The sequence below is a fragment of the Coccomyxa subellipsoidea genome (assembly GCF_000258705.1).
Source record: "Coccomyxa subellipsoidea C-169, whole genome shotgun sequence".
NCBI classification, from domain to species: domain Eukaryota; kingdom Viridiplantae; phylum Chlorophyta; class Trebouxiophyceae; family Coccomyxaceae; genus Coccomyxa; species Coccomyxa subellipsoidea.
The window spans coordinates 2,283,289-2,305,124 of NW_005178039.1; the positions used below are offsets into that span (position 1 = coordinate 2,283,289).

At 51.2% G+C, this 21,836-nt stretch overlaps 6 protein-coding genes across 6 annotated transcripts; 2 read left to right on the top strand and 4 right to left on the bottom strand.

Annotated features, from left to right (window-relative positions):
* The first annotated feature begins 131 nt into the window (after nucleotides 1-131).
* On the top strand, nucleotides 132-2,041 carry COCSUDRAFT_32644 (hypothetical protein). Its single transcript, XM_005649930.1, has 4 exons — nucleotides 132-327; nucleotides 556-707; nucleotides 850-956; nucleotides 1,116-2,041. The coding sequence occupies exons 2-4, from the start codon at nucleotides 612-614 to the stop codon at nucleotides 1,342-1,344; spliced, it is 432 nt and encodes a 143-aa protein (XP_005649987.1). The 5' UTR covers nucleotides 132-327; nucleotides 556-611; the 3' UTR covers nucleotides 1,345-2,041.
* Nucleotides 2,042-3,109: 1,068 nt separating this feature from the next.
* COCSUDRAFT_3880 (WD40 repeat-like protein) lies at nucleotides 3,110-5,063 on the bottom strand (the record flags this gene model as incomplete). The annotated part of the gene is made up of 7 exons (XM_005649931.1): nucleotides 3,110-3,213; nucleotides 3,459-3,717; nucleotides 4,046-4,189; nucleotides 4,300-4,390; nucleotides 4,482-4,599; nucleotides 4,711-4,760; nucleotides 4,912-5,063. Coding segments are annotated over 7 exons (918 nt in total), but the record flags the coding sequence as incomplete, so codon positions are not given.
* Nucleotides 5,064-7,013: 1,950 nt separating this feature from the next.
* On the bottom strand, nucleotides 7,014-8,678 carry COCSUDRAFT_13402 (hypothetical protein; the record flags this gene model as incomplete). The annotated part of the gene is made up of 5 exons (XM_005649932.1): nucleotides 7,014-7,181; nucleotides 7,384-7,515; nucleotides 7,737-7,916; nucleotides 8,265-8,417; nucleotides 8,544-8,678. The coding sequence occupies 5 exons, from the start codon at nucleotides 8,676-8,678 to the stop codon at nucleotides 7,014-7,016; spliced, it is 768 nt and encodes a 255-aa protein (XP_005649989.1).
* A 3,729-nt stretch (nucleotides 8,679-12,407) lies between these two features.
* On the top strand, nucleotides 12,408-13,504 carry COCSUDRAFT_61662 (S-adenosyl-L-methionine-dependent methyltransferase; the record flags this gene model as incomplete). Its single annotated transcript, XM_005649933.1, has 4 exons — nucleotides 12,408-12,452; nucleotides 12,613-13,029; nucleotides 13,146-13,307; nucleotides 13,424-13,504. 4 exons carry the CDS (start codon nucleotides 12,408-12,410, stop codon nucleotides 13,502-13,504), a joined length of 705 nt encoding a protein of 234 aa, XP_005649990.1.
* A 150-nt stretch (nucleotides 13,505-13,654) lies between these two features.
* On the bottom strand, nucleotides 13,655-15,219 carry COCSUDRAFT_65248 (hypothetical protein). The gene is made up of 5 exons (XM_005649934.1): nucleotides 15,065-15,219; nucleotides 14,721-14,889; nucleotides 14,539-14,628; nucleotides 14,116-14,367; nucleotides 13,655-13,955 (listed from the first exon to the last, which is right to left on the bottom strand). Exons 3-5 carry the CDS (start codon nucleotides 14,605-14,607, stop codon nucleotides 13,767-13,769), a joined length of 510 nt encoding a protein of 169 aa, XP_005649991.1. The 5' UTR covers nucleotides 14,608-14,628; nucleotides 14,721-14,889; nucleotides 15,065-15,219; the 3' UTR covers nucleotides 13,655-13,766.
* A 292-nt stretch (nucleotides 15,220-15,511) lies between these two features.
* Nucleotides 15,512-19,025, bottom strand: COCSUDRAFT_28006 (cysteine proteinase). Its single transcript, XM_005649935.1, has 8 exons — nucleotides 18,736-19,025; nucleotides 18,510-18,569; nucleotides 18,302-18,364; nucleotides 18,031-18,167; nucleotides 17,839-17,921; nucleotides 17,457-17,534; nucleotides 16,865-17,070; nucleotides 15,512-16,546 (listed from the first exon to the last, which is right to left on the bottom strand). Exons 1-8 carry the CDS (start codon nucleotides 18,894-18,896, stop codon nucleotides 16,306-16,308), a joined length of 1,029 nt encoding a protein of 342 aa, XP_005649992.1. The 5' UTR covers nucleotides 18,897-19,025; the 3' UTR covers nucleotides 15,512-16,305.
* Between the last annotated feature and the right edge of the window lie 2,811 nt (nucleotides 19,026-21,836).

The window sequence follows — 21,836 nt, forward strand, 5'->3', positions numbered from 1 at the left end:
AAAGTTCGTTCTAGGAGTACAATAGTTTCGTGCCCTTGACACAATTGTTCCAAGGGTTTCGAGAGGGCCCTAGCTTGAGAGATGGTGTGTATGGTCCTGCATTGAACATCACGATCCATTATCTCTGAAGAATGCGTCCCTCTTTGCGGTGGTCCCGCTGCAGCTCAGTCACCGACAGCACCGATCAGACGTCACAGCTCTGCAGCAGCAGGCGTTTCTGCCTTGTGCCGCGCGCATTCGGTCGAACTCCTCCTCGCGCCCTTCCGGCGACACTCGTATCCCAGCATCGTAAAGCCCGCTCATTAGTGACGGCTCAGAGCACAGAAGGTACTGTCTCTGCGGTACAAGCTCCTCTGGGATTGCACAAGTTCTTGGGGAAGGCATCTGCCCGGCAGTTTCCCTGGGCTTGGGCCCCGAAAATATCTAGGATAGTACTGCACTGTTGCAGAGTCAACGCATGCGCTTGCTCCGAATGCCAATTTGCTACATCTTCTGATAACCTACAGCACTGTGAAGTGGAAAGTTGTTGACTTGTGTTGGGGGTGTTACTGGCAGGTGGTGGAATTCACCATGAGTGTCCACAATTTTTACACACGCACTCCTCAATGAAAATGGCCTCCATTTCCAGAGTGTTCATTGGCGTTCAGCCGACCAGGATAGCTTTGAGACTTGCTCGCAGAGTCAAACCAAATGGGCCTATGAGTGTGGTATGTGTCCAGACACACCTCTGCTCCCTACATCACTTTAAGTGAGAGCACCAGGAACATTCATCTGATGTTTAGTTGTCAGTAGTCTACTGCGCAGCATGATGCTGTATCAGCATGCTGACCCTTGCTGCTCCTGGTGCAGTTGCTGGTCATCCTCACCCTCATCAGCGCAGCATTTGCAGCAATAAGGGCAAGGATAGTGCACAATGTGCGGGCATGCTCATCCTGTCATGGCTATGGCATCTCAAGGTGTGTCGCAGCTTCGAGCCAGATCTTCACTGCTGTTGCTGGACTCTGCTTAGTTAGGTTACCTGCTGCTGGACACTGCTTAGTTAGGTTAACTGCTTGACTGCATCTGCATGTGCCATTTCCTACGATACTTATTGTCCTGGGATGTTGGCTGCGCAGGTGTTCACTCTGCAGTGGCACTGGTGCAGTCGGCTGGGAAGGGAAATGGTCACACAAGGAGCCCTGCCCCATGTGCGTGGGCCGCAGATTTGTGGAGTGCACAGAATGCGGCGGTCACTATCACCGGCCCATGTTCCGACACATACAGCGGACTGCCATAGATGTGGAAGAGGAGCTGGAGATGAGGAGTAAGCCATCAGGGGTGATGGTCAATGTCCTGGAAGACTGACGGACACGCACTCATCCCACACCCAACTGCATGGTTGGTTGGTGGGCGAGGTCCATTGCCTCCCTGAAAGGCACGCCGTGGAGCATGCTGAAAGAGTATTTTGGAGCGCTGTTGCCTCATGCGAGTTGCTTTGAAGTTACCCGCGCTGGAGTGGCAAGGCTTACAATTTTTTGGTCCCCTCTGTTGTACACTGGCAAGGAATCCCTTTTTGAACTTGTGCTGGTTGCTGTATCATATATTGTGGGGCCCCCATGATTTTGCTCTCGTGATGGAGTCTGAAATTGTGATGGAGTCTGAAAGAGAGTAGAGGCCTGATCGGTGCAGCATGCAATGTTTGGGTGCAGCTCTGGTCAACTCTGCCCACACCGCACCAGGCTGGCATAATTTTGAGCTGCTTGGGGGCTGAGCAAATCCTGAAACAAGTGGGTGCGAGCAGTTAAGGTGGGGAGAATAAATGCTTTGTAATGGTGTTTCCTAGGGCTGTGTAGCGTGTTGATGTGCAAATGCGACTGTTCGGAGGCAGGTCAGGTCCAGGATTGTATCCCAAACGCATCGTGTATTGAAAGCATATGCTTGCAAGATCCAGTGTGCTGGTGCATGTAGCCCTGTACAATTGTGCATCCGTGCATCCTTGCGTGTCACGGGGGATGTCAGCAGATTTGATGCACCAATAGCAGGGCTGTGTAAGATGGAATGCAGAACGCAATGTAGCACTACTGCTTCGCAAGAAAGCTCGTGTGCGCATAAATTAATCAAATCTGGGCATTTTGTTGTCATTTGGCACGACTAGTCAGTCTCTAAGCTCCAGTGACTCCTGTGCAGGTCTGCATGCATCCTACATCATTAATCTGGCAACCTGCGGCGCAAGAGGTGCATTTGCAACATGCATGCGTGCTCAATTTCCAGATACTTTTACATGCACCAGCATAAAAGAAGGCACCTGGTTATCTCAACAACCTTCTCAATCCGATTGAAAGTGAGAGTCTCAAAAGCCTTCAGTTTAGCACGGTCGACCTCAGGCTGACACGAGGGAATGCTCATGCTTTTACAGTGCGCACTGGATCAACCATAATGCTGGACGGCCTTTGAGTCAAATTTGAACTCAATCCAGATCTTAAATAAGTGTAGATGCTGCAGGGCACTTTCACATTCTCTAATATCCTATGACCTTTCTGAGATACTCATAGTATCTTTCATTCTGACCGTGCCTTCACTCAGACAAAACATCTGTGTTGCCACATCAGTTCACTTCACGGACAGCAAACACCCACAAAATAATTCGACATGCGACACGACAGCACAGAACTTAACCTACAACAAAATACAAAGGGAGCCTGCTAGAGTCATGAGTCCATGGCATTCCTCAGCAGGAGGCACTCTTGCTCCAGCGCACACGTGGGGTTTGTGTGCAGGTTGTGGACATAGTACTCGTACAAAATGCCATCCGCGGTTGCAACCACCACGCTGACAGCGTCGCTGTCGGCCTTGTCAACCCCGCCGCCAGCATGCCTGCTAGCCGCATGTATTGCACAGATTGCTGGGACACCCTGCGCAGCAAGCATGCGTCATGCTCTGCACATATACAACATCTTTGTGTTCTTTCTACATGATTAAACTTGTGAACGAGCTCGTTCTCGTATTCTGCACAGCTTCCTCTGCCTTGATATCTGCATCTCTCTCTACCTTTGGTGCTACAGTAGAAAAGACCTTGGCTTGCATCAAGGACATAAGTCCGAATGTCCGGGACTGCTGCATGTGGAGTGCACACCTGGCAGGGCAGCCTGACGGTGGCGATGCAGCGCGGCGGGTCCACCACATCTGCCATGGCCGAGGGAAACACATTCGCCAGAATGCCAGACGCCGTCGAGACTGCAGACTGCCTGCTGCACACCATTTGAGTCAGTCCATCTCCTCAATTGGCCATATGGGCTCTGAGCAGCCCATGCACATCAGCCGGCAGAGGCACAGAACCCCTTTCCCCTTGCACTGGCGCATGCAGGGGACTGTAAATTGACTCCAAGTAGACTTAATTTCCCCTGCCGCGTGCGCTGTGTACATGTCAAGGCATTTCCTCTTCCCAATTCCTTAGACTGTTCTTGCAGCTCAAGTGACACAGGATGTGGGGTAATGGCAGCACCTGTCGGGCTCCTCGAGGCGGAAGAGGTGCACGGTGCCGTGGCCGCTGGCGGCGCACAGAAGTGGCGGCTGCACGGACGCCGGGGAGAAGGCGAGCGAGTGGATGGGGGCGGGGTAGGTGCCGCGGCGGAACGTGAACGCCTTGGCGGCCTGCGGCAGCCGGTGCACGCGCAGCACCGTCCCCTTTGCCGATGCGCTCGCCAGCATGCTGCCGTCGTGGTTCCAGCACATCGCTGCCTGCGGAGTCACCACGCTGAAGCGCTCAGCCTGTTGCAATAACACCCTGCATTCCCTGCTGGCAGGGGAGTCTAATTTAACACGTTGCATGAGAGTTGCTTGAGACTCAAAGTTAGGTTCCCCTGCTCTAGGTCTTTAGGAGAAGATCTCTCTGTGAGCATCGACAAGTTTAGTCGCTACCCCACTGACGACTTTGGGCATGCCGGCACTGCCACAGAAATGAACAAGTTATGGATGTGCACACAGTTATTTATGGATGGGACATGCCATGCAATGGCCTCCCAGGCATTTGATGCTTCACTGTGGCATTGACGCAGGCGGCGCTCACCACTTGTGATTTGTGGGCGGCAAGCTCACACAGCACATTGCCCCCTTCCGCAAGCAGGTTATAGATCCGCAAGGTGCCGTCGGTGGTGGATGAGGGGAGCGCCACCAGGCATGGCTCGGAGCAGATGGTCAGGGCGCACACCCCCTGTTGCCCACAAGTTGCACCCAAATCAGCTAGCTCTTCAGGCTTGCAGTACTGCTATGTGTGCCTCATTCACATGGCGTGTAAGAAGAAGTTGGGCAGGCAGAACTCACCTTGGTATTGGGGGCTGTGTCTATGGTCCCAAGGAGCTCCAATGTCTCCAAAGCATGCACATGAACTCTCCGTTCCAGGACAGCAATCAACCTGGGCAGCAGTCCACAGTCATACTGTGCTCGGAAGCCAGAATGTGGCGAACCGAAGCTACTTACAAGGGCGAAAGCCTTCAATAGCTTACCTTTTCCTGTTCACACGCACTGCCAAGACAGATGAAGGAAAACTTAAGTCCTGGATCTTGGTCTGAGTTGTAGTATTCATAAGCGTCAGCTTCCTAGGTGTCAAGGCTGGCTGCTCCCCTGAACATCCAGGAATGGCACTCAGACACTGGCTTGGCATTCAAATGAGGACTCTGCATCTCCTTGCTTTATGATCTGCCAAGCAAAAGTGAGAGGGAGGAGAGGCCACACCTGCTCCTACAAAAGCCATCAGGCTGGTGCATTCCAGCATTTCCGCGATACTGCGCAAGAGGACAAGGATAACTCAACACAACATGATTAGACCCAAAATGCCACGATCTCTCATGCTGAAATTTACAAAGTGCACAACACTGACACTAACAGCTTGTTGATGGGTTGAAAGCACTGTATGAACGGGAATAAGAGCCTCACCTCACAGCACCGATGTCTGCAACATAGCACAATTTGTGAGTGACGAGACTGTAGATTTTTATCCCCTTGTAATCCGCTATCGATACACATGTGTAGTCCTGATTGAAGTTCATATACAGTATACTGGAGGACGGTGGGTTTTGCAAAGGCATCATGCATCTATATATCAGACACCCATGACAATTTTCGGTCGGTGCTTTCACGATCCCAGTCAATTTTAATTTGAAAGCAAACAGACAGCCGATGCCATTCCTGAATCGGTGGCATGAAACCCCCGCAGATGGCACCAGATCCGATCAGCTACGCTGCGACTTGTCTAGGTGTCGTGGAAAAAGTGATAGAGAGCTGTATGTTTTTGGCAAGATCAAGCCTTTCTGGCTTCAGCAGATGGTGAATGTTCCTTCCTGTTAACGTTGGCCTGAAAACCCTTTCTTGAAGGATATATATATATAAATAAGGATGGCAGGGGTCTATAGGATTGGGATTTCTCGAAATTCCCTGGAGGTCAAAGTACTTTACAATTCGAATACCCTCTGAAGGTCGATCGAAACGCTTCTGATGGGACAAGTTGCTTTGCACAACAGATCGCATCCGTACCTAGCGTTGCCTATCAAGCAGTGCTAAGGTGTTACTCCTGTCGCACTAGTGTACTTCAGCGGCTCTGCGCAGCACGGATCGTTGCGGTATAGGCTTGACAGAGGTGAGCTTCTGAGCCTCCTTGCACCTGGGTTGGGAATGCTGTGTGCTGAAAATATTGACAGGCTGTACTGCTGTCCCGAGCTGTCTCTGGCTCTCACTAACCTAAAAATATATATATATACTAGCCTCCAAGCAGCTAAGGGCCAACTGCTGGCATGCTGTACAGCCTGAAAGGCGCAATATTTTGGGGACAGAAGGCATTCATGAAGGCGATTTAGTAATCAATGGCTGCAATTGCTCTAGCAGCTGAGCATGAGATGCCATTGGCCGGTCTACAGCAGTAACAAGTTGTCTTGAAGAGGTCTGCATGCGTGCAAGGAGCAGTGCTATGTAGACAGGCAGCTGCACCTAGACAATACAGGCTGGCAAAGGTAAGACTCTTCAACTCGTGAGTTGATGTTAAAACAATCAAAAATGTTCAGAGGTGGAAATTACGACATGCGCATGCACCATCTCCCCATCAACCACTGCTACAAGCCATTCCAATTTGTCACTGTGATTACTCCACGTATGCACTCTGACAAGCACAAAACTACCTCGGAGGTAGTTCAGTGCACACTCTCCACCAGTCACGGCCAAACGCCACGTGATGATGACATCATGATGATGCAGGGCGTGCTCACCATGCTGCCCATTGTTATACCTCTGCAACAATTCAACTCGTTTGTCCAACCTTCACAACAACATACAGTCTTGATTGCAAATGGATGAGAGTGGCAGTAGCCGCAAATATTACTAGCCTATGGCACTGCCGCACTATGATGTCTGACACAACCATCTGACAGAAACCAGCTGCAGGGTTTGCACATCCGACAAACCCTGTTCAAGCACTAATATACCCTGCCAGCCCAGCTAGCAGCCTCTAGTCCACATCATTGTTCTTCTTGCCAAAGCTGAAGATGCTCTTCAGGGCCCTGCACAGCAAAGGCAACCATCAGATCATCTGCTTCAGATGGGTCAAAGCTGTGTGCAGGACTTGTTGTTCAAGGGCTTTGACATGATCAGAAGTGTGCTCTGTGACTTGAAAAATTTTGTACAAAATGATCATTTCGGCAGTAACATCAAATTGATGATCAAAGATGTGCCATCAGCATGCACCAGAATGCCTATCTCCCAATGCCTCTCGTGCTTATCATCGCTTTCAACGGCACTGCACTGGCAGAAGGAGCACGAAGGCATCATGCAAGCATGCCACAACAAATGTGTGCATTGCAATTGCCCAAAAGGCTGTGTGACAGCGTGCTGCTTACTTGCCCTATGCCCAATGGCCTCTGGCTTTGGGATTACCCTGTATATCTAACAAGAAGTGCTGCATACTCATATACTTCTGGACTCTAGGGTCCTTAGAGAAGACCCTAGTGAAAATGGGGCACACTATTACATGACATGCGTAGCAGGGATGCTCACTTGATGGCGCTGTCGTTGATGATGGGCTCGTCGTACTGGTCGATGAGATTCTTGAACTTGGGCGACTTGCGCAGCACGTCCAGGTTGGGGTCCGTCCTGACCTTGTTGTACTGCTCAAAGCCGGCAGACAGCGCCGACTCAAGCGCCTCCAGACCAGCATCCACCTGTGGCCCAGTGAAAAGCCTTTAGTAATCGAACTAGACATTGCTTTGTTTGTCACTGGATGAACTCTACTCTATGCCAAACAAACAGGTTGACCACAACTCTCCATGGGCCAACTTGAGGGGTATGGTCAAGGCTCTGGCATATCCCACCGCTAGCCTGTCTGGTGTGGGGTCAGAATATGGTGGGGTATGTGTAGCCCACCTGGTTGATGGCAGAGTAGCAGCAGGCCACGTTGTACTGGGCAACGCGGAAGATCTGTGTGACCCTGGAGAAGTCGTCGCCAAGGTAGTTTTTGGGCTCCATGCTGATCACCTCCTCAAAGTCAATCAAGGCCTGCGCGCACCAAATCCAGTCAAGATTTCTCTCCTCTCTTGTCAATCCAACAGACCTTCAGCCCTCAACACTCTCCCACAACCAGTCCATCCAAGACATCTCACAATCCATCAGGAAGTCTTACATGCCATTGTAATCAAAGGAAGGCATAATCAGTGGCGCTTTTAAGTGTACAAGCACAGGAGGTGGTGAAGGAGATGACTCTGCAGCTGGGGGCTCACCCCCTCGATGTTGTTCTGCTTGAACTTGGCCAGGGCCTCATCGAAGAGCTCTCGCCTCTTCAACTCCTGCTCCTTGCGCGCCCTGTAGTTGGCTGCCTGCATCTCCTTGGTCCCTGCGCCATAGTTGCCGCCCCCCCTCTCCATCTTGAACCGCTTCTCTGCCTCTGACAACTCGTCCTCCTGCAGAGAGCAGCACCGTGAACAGTCAGCAATGATTACTGACTCTGCAGTCTACAAGCAATGAACCTGCCGCCGCTGTAAATGGTGGACGCTAGAGGTTCTCAAGTTGCAATAACGAATGATAGCCTGCCTAGAACACGCGCAGCAGAAAGGTAATCAGCAGTAAATCCCTTCCGTCAGAGTCTGTAGAACTTGGCATGCAACCAGGCTACCAGTGACAAAACAAATGACCTGGCTTGGTCTCTAGGAATGTATTCACATTCCCCCACGTGTAGGGCTCTCTGCATAGGAGGAGTTTCGATTTTTCATAAATCAAAAGGGATGGTTAGAGTTGGGCAGAGATTTCACCAGCAAGAAGCTGGTGTCGCCAAAATTCCTCTTCAGCTTCATGTACACGTCGCCATTCCTTGTCTTGATGGCGTACATGACCTGTCCAAAGTTCTTCGCTTCCCACACGTCGCCACCGAACGAGGCGCTGACTGCCACGATTTTGTCACCCACCTTTGGCCACCCATCACATCATCCTCAATTGACCAGCAAGCATGAAGAGCCTGGTCTGGGCAAGTCAACTCTCAAGCTTCAGTGACTTTGGAGAATGCGCGCTTTGTGAATGGAGCACGTGATCACCTCAATCTGTGAATCACTGCTGCCCAGCTTTGCATCAGTCCTCACAACATATGCACCGCCATCGTTGCCGCGAGTGAAGCGCACCCCCAGTGGTTTTGGCAGAAATACCTGAAGAATGCAAACATTCAAAGTCATCTCAGGCTGCTCATACATTCAGAGCTGCTTGCATTTTTGATGTAAATATTTTGAAACTTGACGCACACTGTACATTTTCACCCCCAATTGGGACTCAGGTCATTGGTTGCAAAATACACCTCATAGAACTCTGGTTCCCTTGAAGCGCCATTCTGCCCTGCAGCCTGAGCTGAGGTCTTCTTATCTTCCGTTTTTGTCTCTGCAACACTGCTGACATGCAGGCGCGATCTGAGAGACCCCTGGCATCGACAACAGAGGAAAAATCAGGTCTGCATCTATGACATGAGACATCCTGGCCCACATGATAGCTGAATCTCCACGACACACACTCCACGCTTTTAAGTGAAGAGGACGATTTGATACATCACCTGATGCTTGGCAACATCTTGGTGTCTTGTGAAGTTGTGAAGATGCCTGCATCCCACACCAGACTCTCTCTCTGTACTGGGTTGGCGCTGATTTACAGAGGACATGCTTGCATAAAAAGACTAACAAGCGTAAAATTTGTTTATCTAGCCACATATTGCGCGTACCTTGCTGGCTGAGCTCTGAGAAAAGAAGCCGAGGGACTTCCGAGACGACGGCTGCTGCAGAGAAGAGCGTCTTGCCGCAAAGCTTTGTCAGTCAAGGGCATCCTGGCAAAATTTTCAAAGCGATCTCTGTCAGAAATATCTATTGGTCGAAGATGAGACGCGCTCCAAGTTTACCGAGGGCCACAGAGCGCAGGAAAGCGCGCACCTGTCCAGCGGTGTTCGAACAGGTGAGTAACCGCTTGCATGCTTAAACGGATGGCTGCGATGTGTTTTCGCGCTGAAGCAAGAATTCGAGACCAAGTAGCACACACGAGTGTCAAAAGATCACTCCGGTCAGCAACATATGGCAAGTGCTCTTCCTGGATGCAGAATGCTGCAGCGACGTCGGCGTCGGCATGTGCCGCGCGCGCCGGTGCACCGTGCACTGCAGTGACTGCGGCAGCTGCCAGCCCCAGTGGGCATGCATGCGCACAGTGACTGCGTCACGCTACAGCATGGCGATGATCAATCACGGTCAACATGTGATATTGCCGAACGAAAACGTCAAATGATGTGGCACCTTGCGGTGTCAACTTGAAGCGTCCGACGTCAAAGTCCGCCCTAGCACTGCATTGGCAATAGTACAGTTAGTGAAGCTGCGAACTTCGCAGGGCTTGAAGCTTGAAGCTGGAAGCTGATGAGGGTCTCTGCTGAAGGCCAAGCGTCACATGGACTGTCGAGTCACTCAAATGGCGTAGCAGCTGCAGTACTATCACAGTACCACATGATTACTCAATGACGAACTGAGGCTCAAACTACCTGACTAGGTTCAATGTTACCGGTACCTTTAGGGTTCGCCTCCGAGGAGCCAGCCCTACAGGGGCTGACACACACTTGCAGTGCCTACTGGTTTTCTGTAAAGGTATATAAATATATACATGATATATATCATACATAACGGCACTGATCATAATGGCCATGATATCCTGAGTTGCATGTCCTCCTACTCTGAATTACTGTGGCTTGCCCTCAATGAGTGTGGCACACTTCTCTGCAAGCTTGACTGAAAGCTTCTCAGACACACAGAAATCATGCCGCTGGCCCTTCATCCGATGCACCTGGCGAGCAAGCACAACACTTCTCAAAAAACGGCATGCACGGTGTGGCAGGCAGAAGCAATTGTCAGCCCGAATTTTGCAATACCTGCATGCACAATCTGTGCAAAGTTACCTGGATGTCTGGCACCTTCAGCATCATCTCCTGTACTTGATACTCAGGAAACCACATGTCCGATTGGGCAGAAAGCACAGCCACTCTCCGGCCTGCGGATATATGACAGCCCGCCGTTACAGGGCTGTATAAACTGTGCAATTGCGACAAGTTCTTTCATGCCAGAGTCTCAAACTTGGTGCAATGGCATGTAGCATCCAAGATACAGGCACACCAAATTGCTCCAGCAGCCACCAATCTGCAGGCGCTGCCAGCTCCCTGAACTCGTGCTGTGCCAGGTAGAAGGCATTTTTGGCAGTCTGTATCTGGAACAGGGCCAGCGTGGCCTCAAATGCATGGGAATCCAAATTCTTGGTGTAGCTGCGCACTATCCAGCGCTGCAAGCCAACTGGCAAGCATCCCACAAGATGTGCGGCATTGCCAAGAAGCCATGATCGTGCAGCGGCACCTCGTAAGAAGCGCTGCTTTGAGCAGCTGGGGTTCACCGTCAAGAAGGGAAAGACGGCCTGAATCTGCGCATGCCAGATTGCTTCATAGCTTCTTCCTGAAGCGTGGGGATGAGTTGCTTGAATCAACAGCAAGCTGGTCTGAAACTCGGTGTATAACAGCAGCCCACCTGGACGATGTTTGGAGCATCTGAAGGGCTTTCCTTTGAAGCAACATGCATTTCTTTTTCAATGCGGTGTGCGGCGTGCAGAGCAATGTACGCTCCTGCGGTCACATGCTCTCCTTGCCACGGATCGGAATATCCTCCTTCAGTCGCCAGTGAACGGATGCGTTTCTAGAGCACACCTATCGAATGACCTATCAGTACCACCGGTGGCCTCCGTGGGAGCAACAAGCGCTCCTTCAGGAAGGCAACTTTGTGCTCTATCTGCTGCTGCAAATTGAAAACCTGCGCAGAAAATGCACATATCATAGGGTCACCCACATGTCTAGGTCCTTTGCTGAAGTGTGCCTAACGACGTGTGCATGTTGCCAAGCATAGCACAACAGTCTGCATGTGGCCTCCATTGACCTGCCAGGCTGGTCGTTGTACCTGGGCACATTGGGAAGCAGACGGACTGTGACCCAGCTGTGATATGCTGTATATGTCTCCGCCACCATCAAGCGCATTATACAGCTGCTGCATGTATGGAGAGTAGTACGCTGCCGCCCCAGGATTCCCAGGGATTATGAGAATCTGTAATCTTGCGTTTCCTGGTCATCAAGGCATCTCATCAGATCCTGCTGATACACGGATCAGTGACCATTGCATCTCTCAGAGTCGAAGTTTGAAAGATTACCTGGATCAGCGAGTATGCTGAACAGCTCCGTGGGGTGTGATGACTGTTCATCCTGCAGGAAGATAATCTCTCTACGAATACTGCCGGTTGGGCATGCACCATGACTTCTTGGCATGCGAAGAGTAGAGATGGTCCTAAATGTCCTTGTTCCGGCGGTACTCTGAAAAATACGAAAACTTGTGCGTAACAAAGCAACACCAAGAGCCGGTTTCATTTGGAATGAACGAATTGCCCTATTCCTTCTTCCTTGCTCTGTGCACCAGGAGACCCTAAAATAGCAGAGATCAGACCTAAGACATGGACGCTGATTTTGACATTTTCTCTTGTTTATTTTCACAGACAATTGCAAAAATGCAAAATTCACGGAGGCTAGTATATCCTGCAATGGGTATATATGCCTTTGGTACCTACGGCGCCTTTCTATACTTCAGATCACGGCAGCCTTACAGGGTAATCTGATAAGCAATCTGACACATAAAATGTAAAAGCGCAAAATAAATTGATACTTGAAAATGTACTGATATCTTGCAAAACTCCCAAGCTTCAAATAGAGGTGCAAAGTAGATCAGGCTGCTGCACAGTGTTCCGTTTGATTGTATCTCATTAGTCTCTCACATGTCCAGGGAGAACATGGCAAAGGCAGGAGCTGGGATGAGATAGCAGACAATTATGATGGCGAGCTGGGCTTGGATGAGACTCTCATGGGCATCAAGCTCCTCAGAAGGTGGCTAGTGCGCAGCGCTGAGGTGAGTGATCCGGGAATGTGAGACACGATGAAATCTGAGAAATTCTGTAGCCGATCCACAACTTCTTCTGCCCTTCAACGGGACCCAATGCATGTTTTTTTCTTGGCATGCGTCAGGACACAAGATCCTGCACTCATGGGGCGCATGCTGTGATCTACAGGGAGATGTTCTAGAGGTCTCTGCAGGCACTGGAAGGAATCTACCGTACTACAAATATGACCAGCTGAAGTCCCTCACCTTGACGGACAGCTCCAAATACATGCTGTGGCACGCCAGCCAAAAGTACAGAGACAGACCGGCCACAAAAGGCTCCTCCCTGCCAGTCAGCTTCTTCCTCAGCGATGCAGAGAAGCTGGCCAGCCCCCAGGCTGCAGCTGCTGTGCCTACCAGTGATCTGGAAGCAAAGGGACGTCCATCTGGAGCAGATATCGATGCCAAAGAGTCAGCATCTGGGCAGCACAGTCATGTGTCGGGCGTGTTTCCCACCAGGACGCATGCTTATGGAGAGAACTGCTTTGATACAGTGGTTGACACCTTTGGGCTGTGCTCGCACGGGAACCCAGTGCATGTCCTCAAGGTGAGTTGGAAAGCAACATCAATCGAGGTGAACATCCACTACATTGCAGACTTGGTGGGGAAGTGAATGCAGCTGCGACCTTGGTGACTCACAAGGGGGCTAAATTATTGCCACAGGAGATGGCGCGAGTGTGCAAGCCGGACGGCAGGATACTTTTACTGGAGCACGGCAAGGCAAATCCAGAATGGCTCAACAGGATTCTGAACGAGGGGGCTCACAAGCATCTCATGAAATGGGGCTGTGAGTGGAATCGAGACATAGAGAGCATTGTGAAGGAGGTGCGCTTCACCAATGCTCACTCTCTGCCAGCTTTTCTGGAAGTGATATCGGCAGTGTAATGCAGAGTCAGAACCAATCAAAGAAGTGGACTATGAGGCGTTTGAATGTCTTGCAGGCTGGACTGGAGATAGAGTCCATGTCCAGGTGGCATTTTGGGACAACCTACCTCATTGTTGCAAGGCCACCTCCTTTATGATCTCCAGCAAGGCAGACTGTCTGAGCTTTTGGAAACATGCGTAAATTGGGAACTGGCATGGCAATAAACCCAACCATGAACCTGAATGAACCGCAATGATATGATGGAGATCAATTTTCACTGGATATTTTTCAGAGCATGCTTGTGGGTACAGCATTGCTGCAATTACATTATCTAGTTTTGAAGGAAAATGTAAAGGCCTGACAGCACCGAAGACAAAACAACACTGTGAATAGGCCAATATCAGCATTGTTCCTGCCCCCTATTTGACGCCCAGGTCTCTCTTCATTTTCTGCAGCATCTCTTCAATGTCATCATTCACTTTCCTGGCACCTTCTTCTGCAGTGGCGGCTGCCCTCCTCGCCCTCTCCTCTGCCTCCCGCACCTGCCTCCTAGCCTGCTCTGCCGAGGCCTCTGTCTCGTATGTCCTCGCGCTGCTGTATGTCTCCTCCTGACGACCATCACAGAACGCTTACTGCAATGCAGGGCACATCATGTTGGGAAGCACGATGTCATGGCAGGATAAGACTTGAGGCAAGCCTGCGGGTGCAATCCTAATTGTTCCAAATGGAGATGCATGACTCACGATAATTTGAGTGTTGGGAGCTCACCCGGGGTGCTGAGAGGCCGATTTCTTTTTCCAAAAATTCCACAAACTCCTCCCCGATGTCTGACAGCTCCTCCCACAGGCTCATCGGCTGCTCTGCACGGCCGCGGCTGCGCCGCCGCTCTGTGCGGTCTCTATCAAGGTCCTTGAAAAAGTCTCCCAGGCCATAGAACGCCTCCTCTGCTGCCTTCCTGCTGCGCGCCCCACTGCTGACCACATCTTCCCAGCTGAAACCAGCCTCTGAACCGCCCATACCCTGGTGCAGCACAGCTCATGATCAAGTCGGGTGATGATGGGATGTGCATCATCAACTTTAGTCAGATTGCAGTGATGCCACCCACAATGGCAATGCATTGTGTGGTACAACTCTGCATAACGAGGTTGCAGATGTGACACAGTAGGCGAGTCATGCTGAGGTATGTTGTACCTTGCTGCGGTCATACCGCGCTCTCTCTGCTGAATCCGACAGGGCTTGATATGCCACTTTGCACTCCATAAACCTCTCCTTTGCATCTGGCTGCCATCGCAGGATGCACACAGAGGTCAGCTGAAGCCAAGAAGAGTCCTTAAGGGGCTTCTTTGGATTGAACGGGTGAGCAGAGGACTTACAGCTTTGTTGACATCTGGATGTAATTTCAATGCCTTCTTTTTGAAGGCCTGCTTGATCTGCTTTAGATCTGCGTCCCTGGGCACCCCCAGTACCTCATAATAATCCGCAGCTGCATAGACTGAGCAACCTTTCCTGACATTGTGAGACGGTTTCTGCTTCTTAAAGGACCTGCAAAGCACCAGAAACATGGGCAATCAAGCGAAAATTGTATTTTTGCAACTGAAGATCAGGGCGTTTGTATAGAGTTGTCCGCATTCCAGTGGAGAACAAATGAACATTACTTCGAAACAGGATTGCTTCTCTGGTAGATATGCTGCTTGTGTGCTTGCGTCTGGCTTCTTACACGATGAGAGCACCCAGGAAGACCCGTTGATCTGATCCCCAGGTAGACACTTGCGTTCATTCTCCCCTAACCTTGGCGAGCCACGCTGAAGTGAATGTGCGAACAATCAGGCTTTTGAATATCTGTCAGAAATAGTTGGATGCGTTCCCAGTGACCGGAAATTGACAAGTTCACATGTTTCTTGGATCGTGTTGTCTGAAGCAACCCAGCTTCTCGGCAGGTGCCCCCTGAGAGAATGTGAGGCACCTGTCCACTTTGAGAACCAGGAATGGATTTCACGGTGCTACTGTGGCATGCAAAGGTGGTATTACTTAAGGTAAAGGGCTTGGCACGTTTAGTGGCATGGCTGGCCAGCTGTGAGTGGCATGCCACTACAGTTTTGCGCAGCGTTTCTGACTCAGTAGTCGGACTCCGAGTCAATACACTTTTCAAAACACTGAGAGATGATGAAAATCCTAATCAATTTGTTTACAATTCTGGCAGTAGTGCGAGCAAGATCACTCAACAAGATCACAATGCTAGCAAACAAACCTATAAGAGTACACTTAAGAGTGGCACACCCGAGCGGTGCGAGCGCTCTAGTACGTACTGGTATCACCAGCCATACAACAGCATTACAGCAGGCATACTTATAAACACCCTGCATGGCAGACCCATCCGCTCTTATGCGGCAATGCCGGTGCAGCGGAAGTTGGGAGGTGCAGGCAGGTACAAGAACCCAGCACCAGCCAAATACGCTAATGTACAATAATGCGCGGTACTGCTCCCAAATCGGACAGCAACTAAGGCAATTATGAGGTATCCTGACCCGTGAAACACGGCAACATGCATGTGTGACTGCTATGTGGTCGGGCCAGTATCCTAGACTACAATAAGGAATCGGTGCTGACACTCTTGCATGGTACACCCAATGATAGCACACCCAACTGTAGCATCAATGAATGCTGACACAGCAACGCTGCGCAATGCAGGACCCAAATGCCGACTGCAGCGGTGAGGCCACAATCTGGAGCCACCCACATGCTAAATTAATTCATGCCCTGCTGCATCACAGGACGCCGCAAATCAGCAATCGCGGGGGATCAATCCCCCATGCCATCCTAACTGGCCTAGCCAGCCCTGCCTTTGCATCCCCGCCTTGCCTTTCAGCCGCCTTTCTGCCCGGATCACCGAGCAGGCACATGAAGGTCCAGTGGGTTCTAAATGGCAGAGACAACAACCCAGAGGGAGGAAGTCTCCCTTCAGGAGGAGGAAGTCTTGGCGTTGGCCGCATGCGCGACGGAGACCGCGTTGGCGGTGCGCAGGGCGGTGGCGCCGACGTCGAGGTTGGAGGCGCGCTCCCAGGTGGCCGGCACGCCAAAGCCGCACTGCGTCTCGATCGCCAGATTATAGTCTTCGCCGCGGCCGTCCTTGTAGGCGCCGGTCACAATGCGGAAGAAGCCCTTCTCGCCCCACGGCTCGCCCCACGAGTTGCGCACCAGCCTGCGCCCGTGCTCACCATTAGTGCTTCCATGGCATGTTCCCAGGTAGTGAGGGGACAATGGTTTGCAGCCTGGCCTTTGCATTTCCACCTTGTCCCCCATGTGGATGCATCGCAAGGGACAGCCAAATAATAAGACCAGAGTTGCGGAGTACAAGAAAAAGCTCATTCTAGCAGTGGCCGGACACCCAGGAATGCAGAAAGCTGGTTAGCGAGTGAGGTGGAAGGTGTGACAAATTGCACCCTCACATCCCTGCTTGGGCCTGGACAGCTCCCTAAGATACAGAGCATGATACTGGAGGTGGCCTGAGAGCGCTTACCAGTACTCGACGTCGTCCTCGACGCCCCAGCCGATGACGGAGATAATGTGGTTGATGTTGGCCAGCGGCTTGTACTCGGCGAAGATGCCGCCCTCGTACTTGTCCAGCTTGCGCGTGGCGTCGATGCCGCAGCTGATGGGGCCGCGCGCGAAGATCTCCGCCTTCATCGCATGCGCACCGTGCAGCCGCCCGTGCTCGGCCACAACCTGCCGCCAGCACAGAACTCTCCTTATATATCAACCAAGCTGTCCATAAATGACCTTCCTTTGCAGTGTTTGTTGCCAAGGGCATCCTAAATAAGGTAAGAAATTGGCGGCGACGCCTACGCAATTATCTTACCACGCACAATGCCAGTGACACATTAGAGCAGGGGATTGGCGAGAAGATCGGTGCAACGACCTTGTGAAGCAGCACTACAGAATAGCATGGAGAGGTTGATGGCGACACCTACGCAATTATCTTACCACGCACAATGCCAGTAACACCCTAGAGCAGGAACAGGATTGGTGAGAAGACTGGTGCAATGACCTTGTGAAGCAGCACTGCACTGTAGCATGGAGAGCCAAGGATAATAGGATGACAAGTCACTTACCAGGCGGTTGTAGTCCTTCAGGGGCTGGCAGCCGGAGTCTGGCCAGCAAGTGAAGCACTGGTCCTTGGCGTTGCACACCTGGAGCATCAACCCAGTACTTAGCGTCATGCAACATCCTTCCCTCCTCTCCCCTGGATTTTGAGCTTTGATTTGCAGATCCTGCTCCAGTCTGACGACATAGCTGGTAAATTTCTCCTCCTTCACCTGTTTCGCTCCTCGCTATTTTATAAAATCGTGCAAAAATTATCACTTGTCCAGTTGCATTTGGGGGGAGTAGGGAACACCGTTTCTTGCTTACCTTTACTATCCTCTCCCCTTCCATAAGCTATCTCTAAACTTAAATAAAAACAAACATTGCTTCCTGCCATGTCATAGGAACTACCTGGTCGGCAGCGATGTAGTTGTTGCAGGTCTCATCGGGGATGCCCTCCCTGGCCGCGTACTCGTAGACCCTCGAGTCCCAGCCTGCCACACCATGGGATCACATTTATCGGACAGAAGACACAAGACAGCCGGCAAGCGAATACTGTAAAGCGGAAACAGGTCTGAGAACTCAGTAGGGACGATTGGACACCTCCGTGGCAACTGCCGGCGCCGCCGCAGTCGATGACGTTTTGGACGGACAGATAAGCGGATGGCCAGGCGCCACCCTGCTGAATGTTTGCGCGGTCAGCCAAGGAGGAGGTTGAACCCATGGCCCAGCATGACCCACTGCAAGCATAAGAAGTAAGCCTTACTGGACACGCAAAGCAGATCATTACTGCACTGCATAATATGCGGCAACAAGTATTCATCAGCAATGCACAGCTCCTATCAAATCGACACACGGATGGTTAAAGTCATACCAGTATTGAGGAATGTGCTGGTTGCGGGTGGTCGAGCAGTAGTTTGTTCCATTCACGTTGCGCCTGCATGAGAATGGAATTCTGAGATCTCACTTGCAGGAGATGAGGCACTCGCACTTGCTCTTCAGCAAGCATCCCTGAAGTACTTCACGTAAGGATGTGATTTTCGAACGACGCGGCAGTCCACCGGCGAGAAGATGTCACTCACCAGTCCCAGCTCGTGGGCAGATGGAAAGGCTCCAGGTAGTTTTGCGGCAGTGGCGACTTTCTGCGCAGGAAAAGAAAACACAGGCAATCAAGGGCTTGCAACATATGGCGAAGTACAAAGTGGTGACTACATTGAGACACACAACAACACAACGCACAACAACATACGTGTGAAATCCTGGAGTTGCATCTATGCTACTTCTTTTGATCGAGAGGAAGTAACTCACATCAGGGGCTTGTATGAGGCATCAGGTGAAATAAGGGTCGCCCAGGCAGAAGGCTCAGAACTGCCATTCAGAGGCTGATCGTCGATGAGCAATGCTCCAGCGGACAGGCAAAGAGCTGCTGCAAGCAGAAGACCTAAGGCCAAAACACCATGCCTCGTCATGATGTTAAGCGCCCCCTCGTCTGTGGCTAAGTCGGCCTAGGATTACCAGCACAGACAATTGCTGCGCCGCAATTATTCCTTTGCGAGACCGATCCTATCCAATGCCAAATGCCTGGCCTGCTGATTGCGAGTGTTTGATGAAACGGCCGTCCCGCGGGACGCTTGTGGCCAAGGAGCCATGTGATGGGAAAGGGCACGTGTCAGCATGGGTCCTTTCTGAAGGGAGGCTTATCCGGAGCGGCCGATCCTTGCTTGCTGCAAGACGACAAGCTAGACTGGGCTTTGCTAAAGGCTCGCCACCTACCCATACATCCTTTTGCCTGCAGCGCGCGGCTGCGGCAGCCACTGGCCTTCGGGTGCACGCGCGGCCACACGGAATGTTCCGGTGGCAAACTGCGCCTCCGTTTGGATTTTACTTTAAGTCTGGCGCGGAATGCGCAGTATAGAAGAAATATGATGCATGCAGCACTTGGAGATTCCTGAGCGCATGGCCAGTGAGGATCCGGAAGCCTGAAAGTCACCGTGCCGCACCGTGCATGCGTGCGTTCGTGCGGCGTCTGTGCCACGTCCGTGCCACAGTGTGCACGCCGGCCGTCACGATCATGATCGTCGCAACATGATGTTGTGCGTGCAAGCTGTCAATCGCTGGCACCATGCCATCATGATCCCTACCATAGTCATGAAGTTACAGGAATTGCTGATCATAGCAGCAGCTGCACTAGCGCTAGCCTCACCAGGGCCTGTAGACTCTTCGGAAGTACAAGCCGCTTGCGGCAATGACATGCTGCACCAGTGCGCAGCCATGCATGCCTGACAAGTACCACCACAGTCAGTGACAGTGCTCATTTTCAAAATTTGAAGCGCCACAAATTGAGCTGTACTAGTGGAGAAGTAATTAGCTACTCGTAGCATTCAAGCAGGTCACATCCGACCAGTCTCCAGCCAAGTTTTTCCCTGATAGCTTCAACCCGCTTTCTTTGAGTCCCAAGATCCGAGACGGCTGTCTGCAAGGGCCAGATGTACTTCACGCTACCTGCAGCACCCAATAAGCTCGTTACAAACAGATCAGTGAACAAACTGATCTCAGAACTCAAGAGAGCCTCTGAGTGCATGCAGCATGCACAATTTGCACGGTCCTCAGCAAATGACTGCATCCCCAGAGACATCAGGCTGCAAGTGTTGACAGGCAGGTGGCTCGCACCTGCCATAGATCTGTACAGGACTATAACATCCTCGCTGCTTGCGGCATCTGAAACTTCTGCAGGCCTATCCTTCTTCAGAAGAAACCTAATAGGACAGCAAGACGATACAAATTCATTGTCAGATATCAACCCTCGTCGCTTGAAAAACACAGTGGCAGTCCCCACTCCTGGCCCTTCAAGACATGTGTAAGCAGGCCATGGTAAGCAAGGAGAGCAGTTTGCTACAATTACTCACTCTAGCACGTCCCTGCCAAAATAGCTGGGCACTGTGAAAGCCAAGAATTGGCTGTCTGCAAGATTCTGGCTTGCCACAAGCTTTGCTTCCGGGCATACATCTGCTACAGAGTCCTGCAGCATCTGTGTTGAAGCCAAGAGAGAGAATGAGTCAGACTCATTGTAATCCATTATCGATTCAACACGGTCAGCGCGATTGCACATCTGTTCAATCCAACAGCAACCAAGATATTCAATTTCCAGGATCAGAAGGACATGAGGACCCAGCTCACCCGAGCAGAGGTTGAAATGTCATTTTCCAAGCTCCGCCAGACTGGGCTGTAAAGCTGTGACATAGCAAGCACATGGGTGAGCGGACTGGATGTCTGGGATCATGCATTGGCATGCATACAACTAGCGAGTGCTCACGTCATTGAGGCTGGCAGTGGACACGCAATTCGGGTTGACACCCCCGGGACAAGACCGTATATTCCTGCGCAAAAACAAATCCACAGATGAAACAGCAGAAGTTATCAGCTGTTGGGCAGGAGTGTTGATCGCAACTCTTGCGGCCAGTGAGGCCAAGCAAACCACCCACAGGCTGCACAAAATGTCTGTAAGGGACAACCCAGCTTACCCATTCCGCAGACCATACTCGATCGTGGCTGCATCTTGGTATGGAGTTGTCGATGCCACAGCTAATCCACTATTGCAGAAGCTCAACACTGTTCCTGCTGTGAGTGCCCATCGCCTCGATTTTGACGAGAAATTGGGCGATGCTTCTGAGTTTCTGTTATTTGGGGAATTGTATTCCGTGTTAGTGCTGCTGCAAGACACCAACAGCCGATGCGCCGTGTGATGAGTGATCCCAAGTGACATTCGAGCCTGAAATGTACCAGAAGCTATCTGTTTGACATGTTCACCAGCATTAAAAATCAAACAACATTGCTAAACTATTTAATACGATAATAGGTTTCAATCCTAGCTTTGAAATCTCCGAGATTATTGTCGGAAAGAATATCCCCTGCCACTCTGATGATGTCATCATCAAGTTCGTCTCGTGTCGTCCCCAATGCTTCTCTCTGCCTCTCGTTAGGCAGAAGATTTTTCGCGGAAGGGCCCACGACTTTCCGTCGTTACCTTTTCATACTATGGAGACTGCACGGTGCTGGACGGCCTGATATTGACCGCAGACAAGCCTGTAGATCTGGGGAACGAGCCTCCCACTTGTACCATTTTTACTCTGAAGAGGAATGATTAATGTCAGCTTTGTAACGGAATACTCTGAATAATTAGGTCAAATGGTGTGTCCAATGAGATTCCTACTGCTGGGTGCGTCTGCAGTGGTTGCAGTGCTTGCTGTGGTCTACACATGCCAGTCCTCTGAGAGCCCGGCTGACAGGGACAGAACGGGGCGGGGCAAAAAGGTGACTTCTTCTTTGTGGTGCCATTCAACCCCAAGGGCCATGTCCATAAGAGCATGTTCTGCGCGAGCCTCGTTGCTGGCTTGCCCTCTGGCCTGAAC

What these genes read in the sequence shown, in the direction of transcription:
- COCSUDRAFT_32644 (XM_005649930.1), top strand. Translation starts at nt 612, where the DNA reads ATGGCCTCCATTTCCAGAGTGTTCATTGGCGTTCAGCCGACCAGGATA. An exon ending in CAAATGGGCCTATGAGTGTG is followed by an intron (nt 708 to 849) that starts GTATGTGTCCAG and finishes CTCCTGGTGCAG; the next exon opens with TTGCTGGTCATCCTCACCCT. An exon ending in CATGGCTATGGCATCTCAAG is followed by an intron (nt 957 to 1,115) that starts GTGTGTCGCAGC and finishes TTGGCTGCGCAG; the next exon opens with GTGTTCACTCTGCAGTGGCA.
- COCSUDRAFT_65248 (XM_005649934.1), bottom strand. Translation starts at nt 14,607, where the DNA reads ATGGAGTGCAAAGTGGCATATCAAGCCCTGTCGGATTCAGCAGAGAGA. An exon ending in CGCGGTATGACCGCAGCAAG is followed by an intron (nt 14,368 to 14,538) that starts GTACAACATACC and finishes GTGCTGCACCAG; the next exon opens with GGTATGGGCGGTTCAGAGGC. An exon ending in TCGGCCTCTCAGCACCCCGG is followed by an intron (nt 13,956 to 14,115) that starts GTGAGCTCCCAA and finishes GATGGTCGTCAG; the next exon opens with GAGGAGACATACAGCAGCGC.
- COCSUDRAFT_28006 (XM_005649935.1), bottom strand. Translation starts at nt 18,896, where the DNA reads ATGACGAGGCATGGTGTTTTGGCCTTAGGTCTTCTGCTTGCAGCAGCT. An exon ending in CTGCCCACGAGCTGGGACTG is followed by an intron (nt 18,365 to 18,509) that starts GTGAGTGACATC and finishes ATTCTCATGCAG; the next exon opens with GCGCAACGTGAATGGAACAA. An exon ending in CGCCGGCAGTTGCCACGGAG is followed by an intron (nt 17,922 to 18,030) that starts GTGTCCAATCGT and finishes ATGGTGTGGCAG; the next exon opens with GCTGGGACTCGAGGGTCTAC.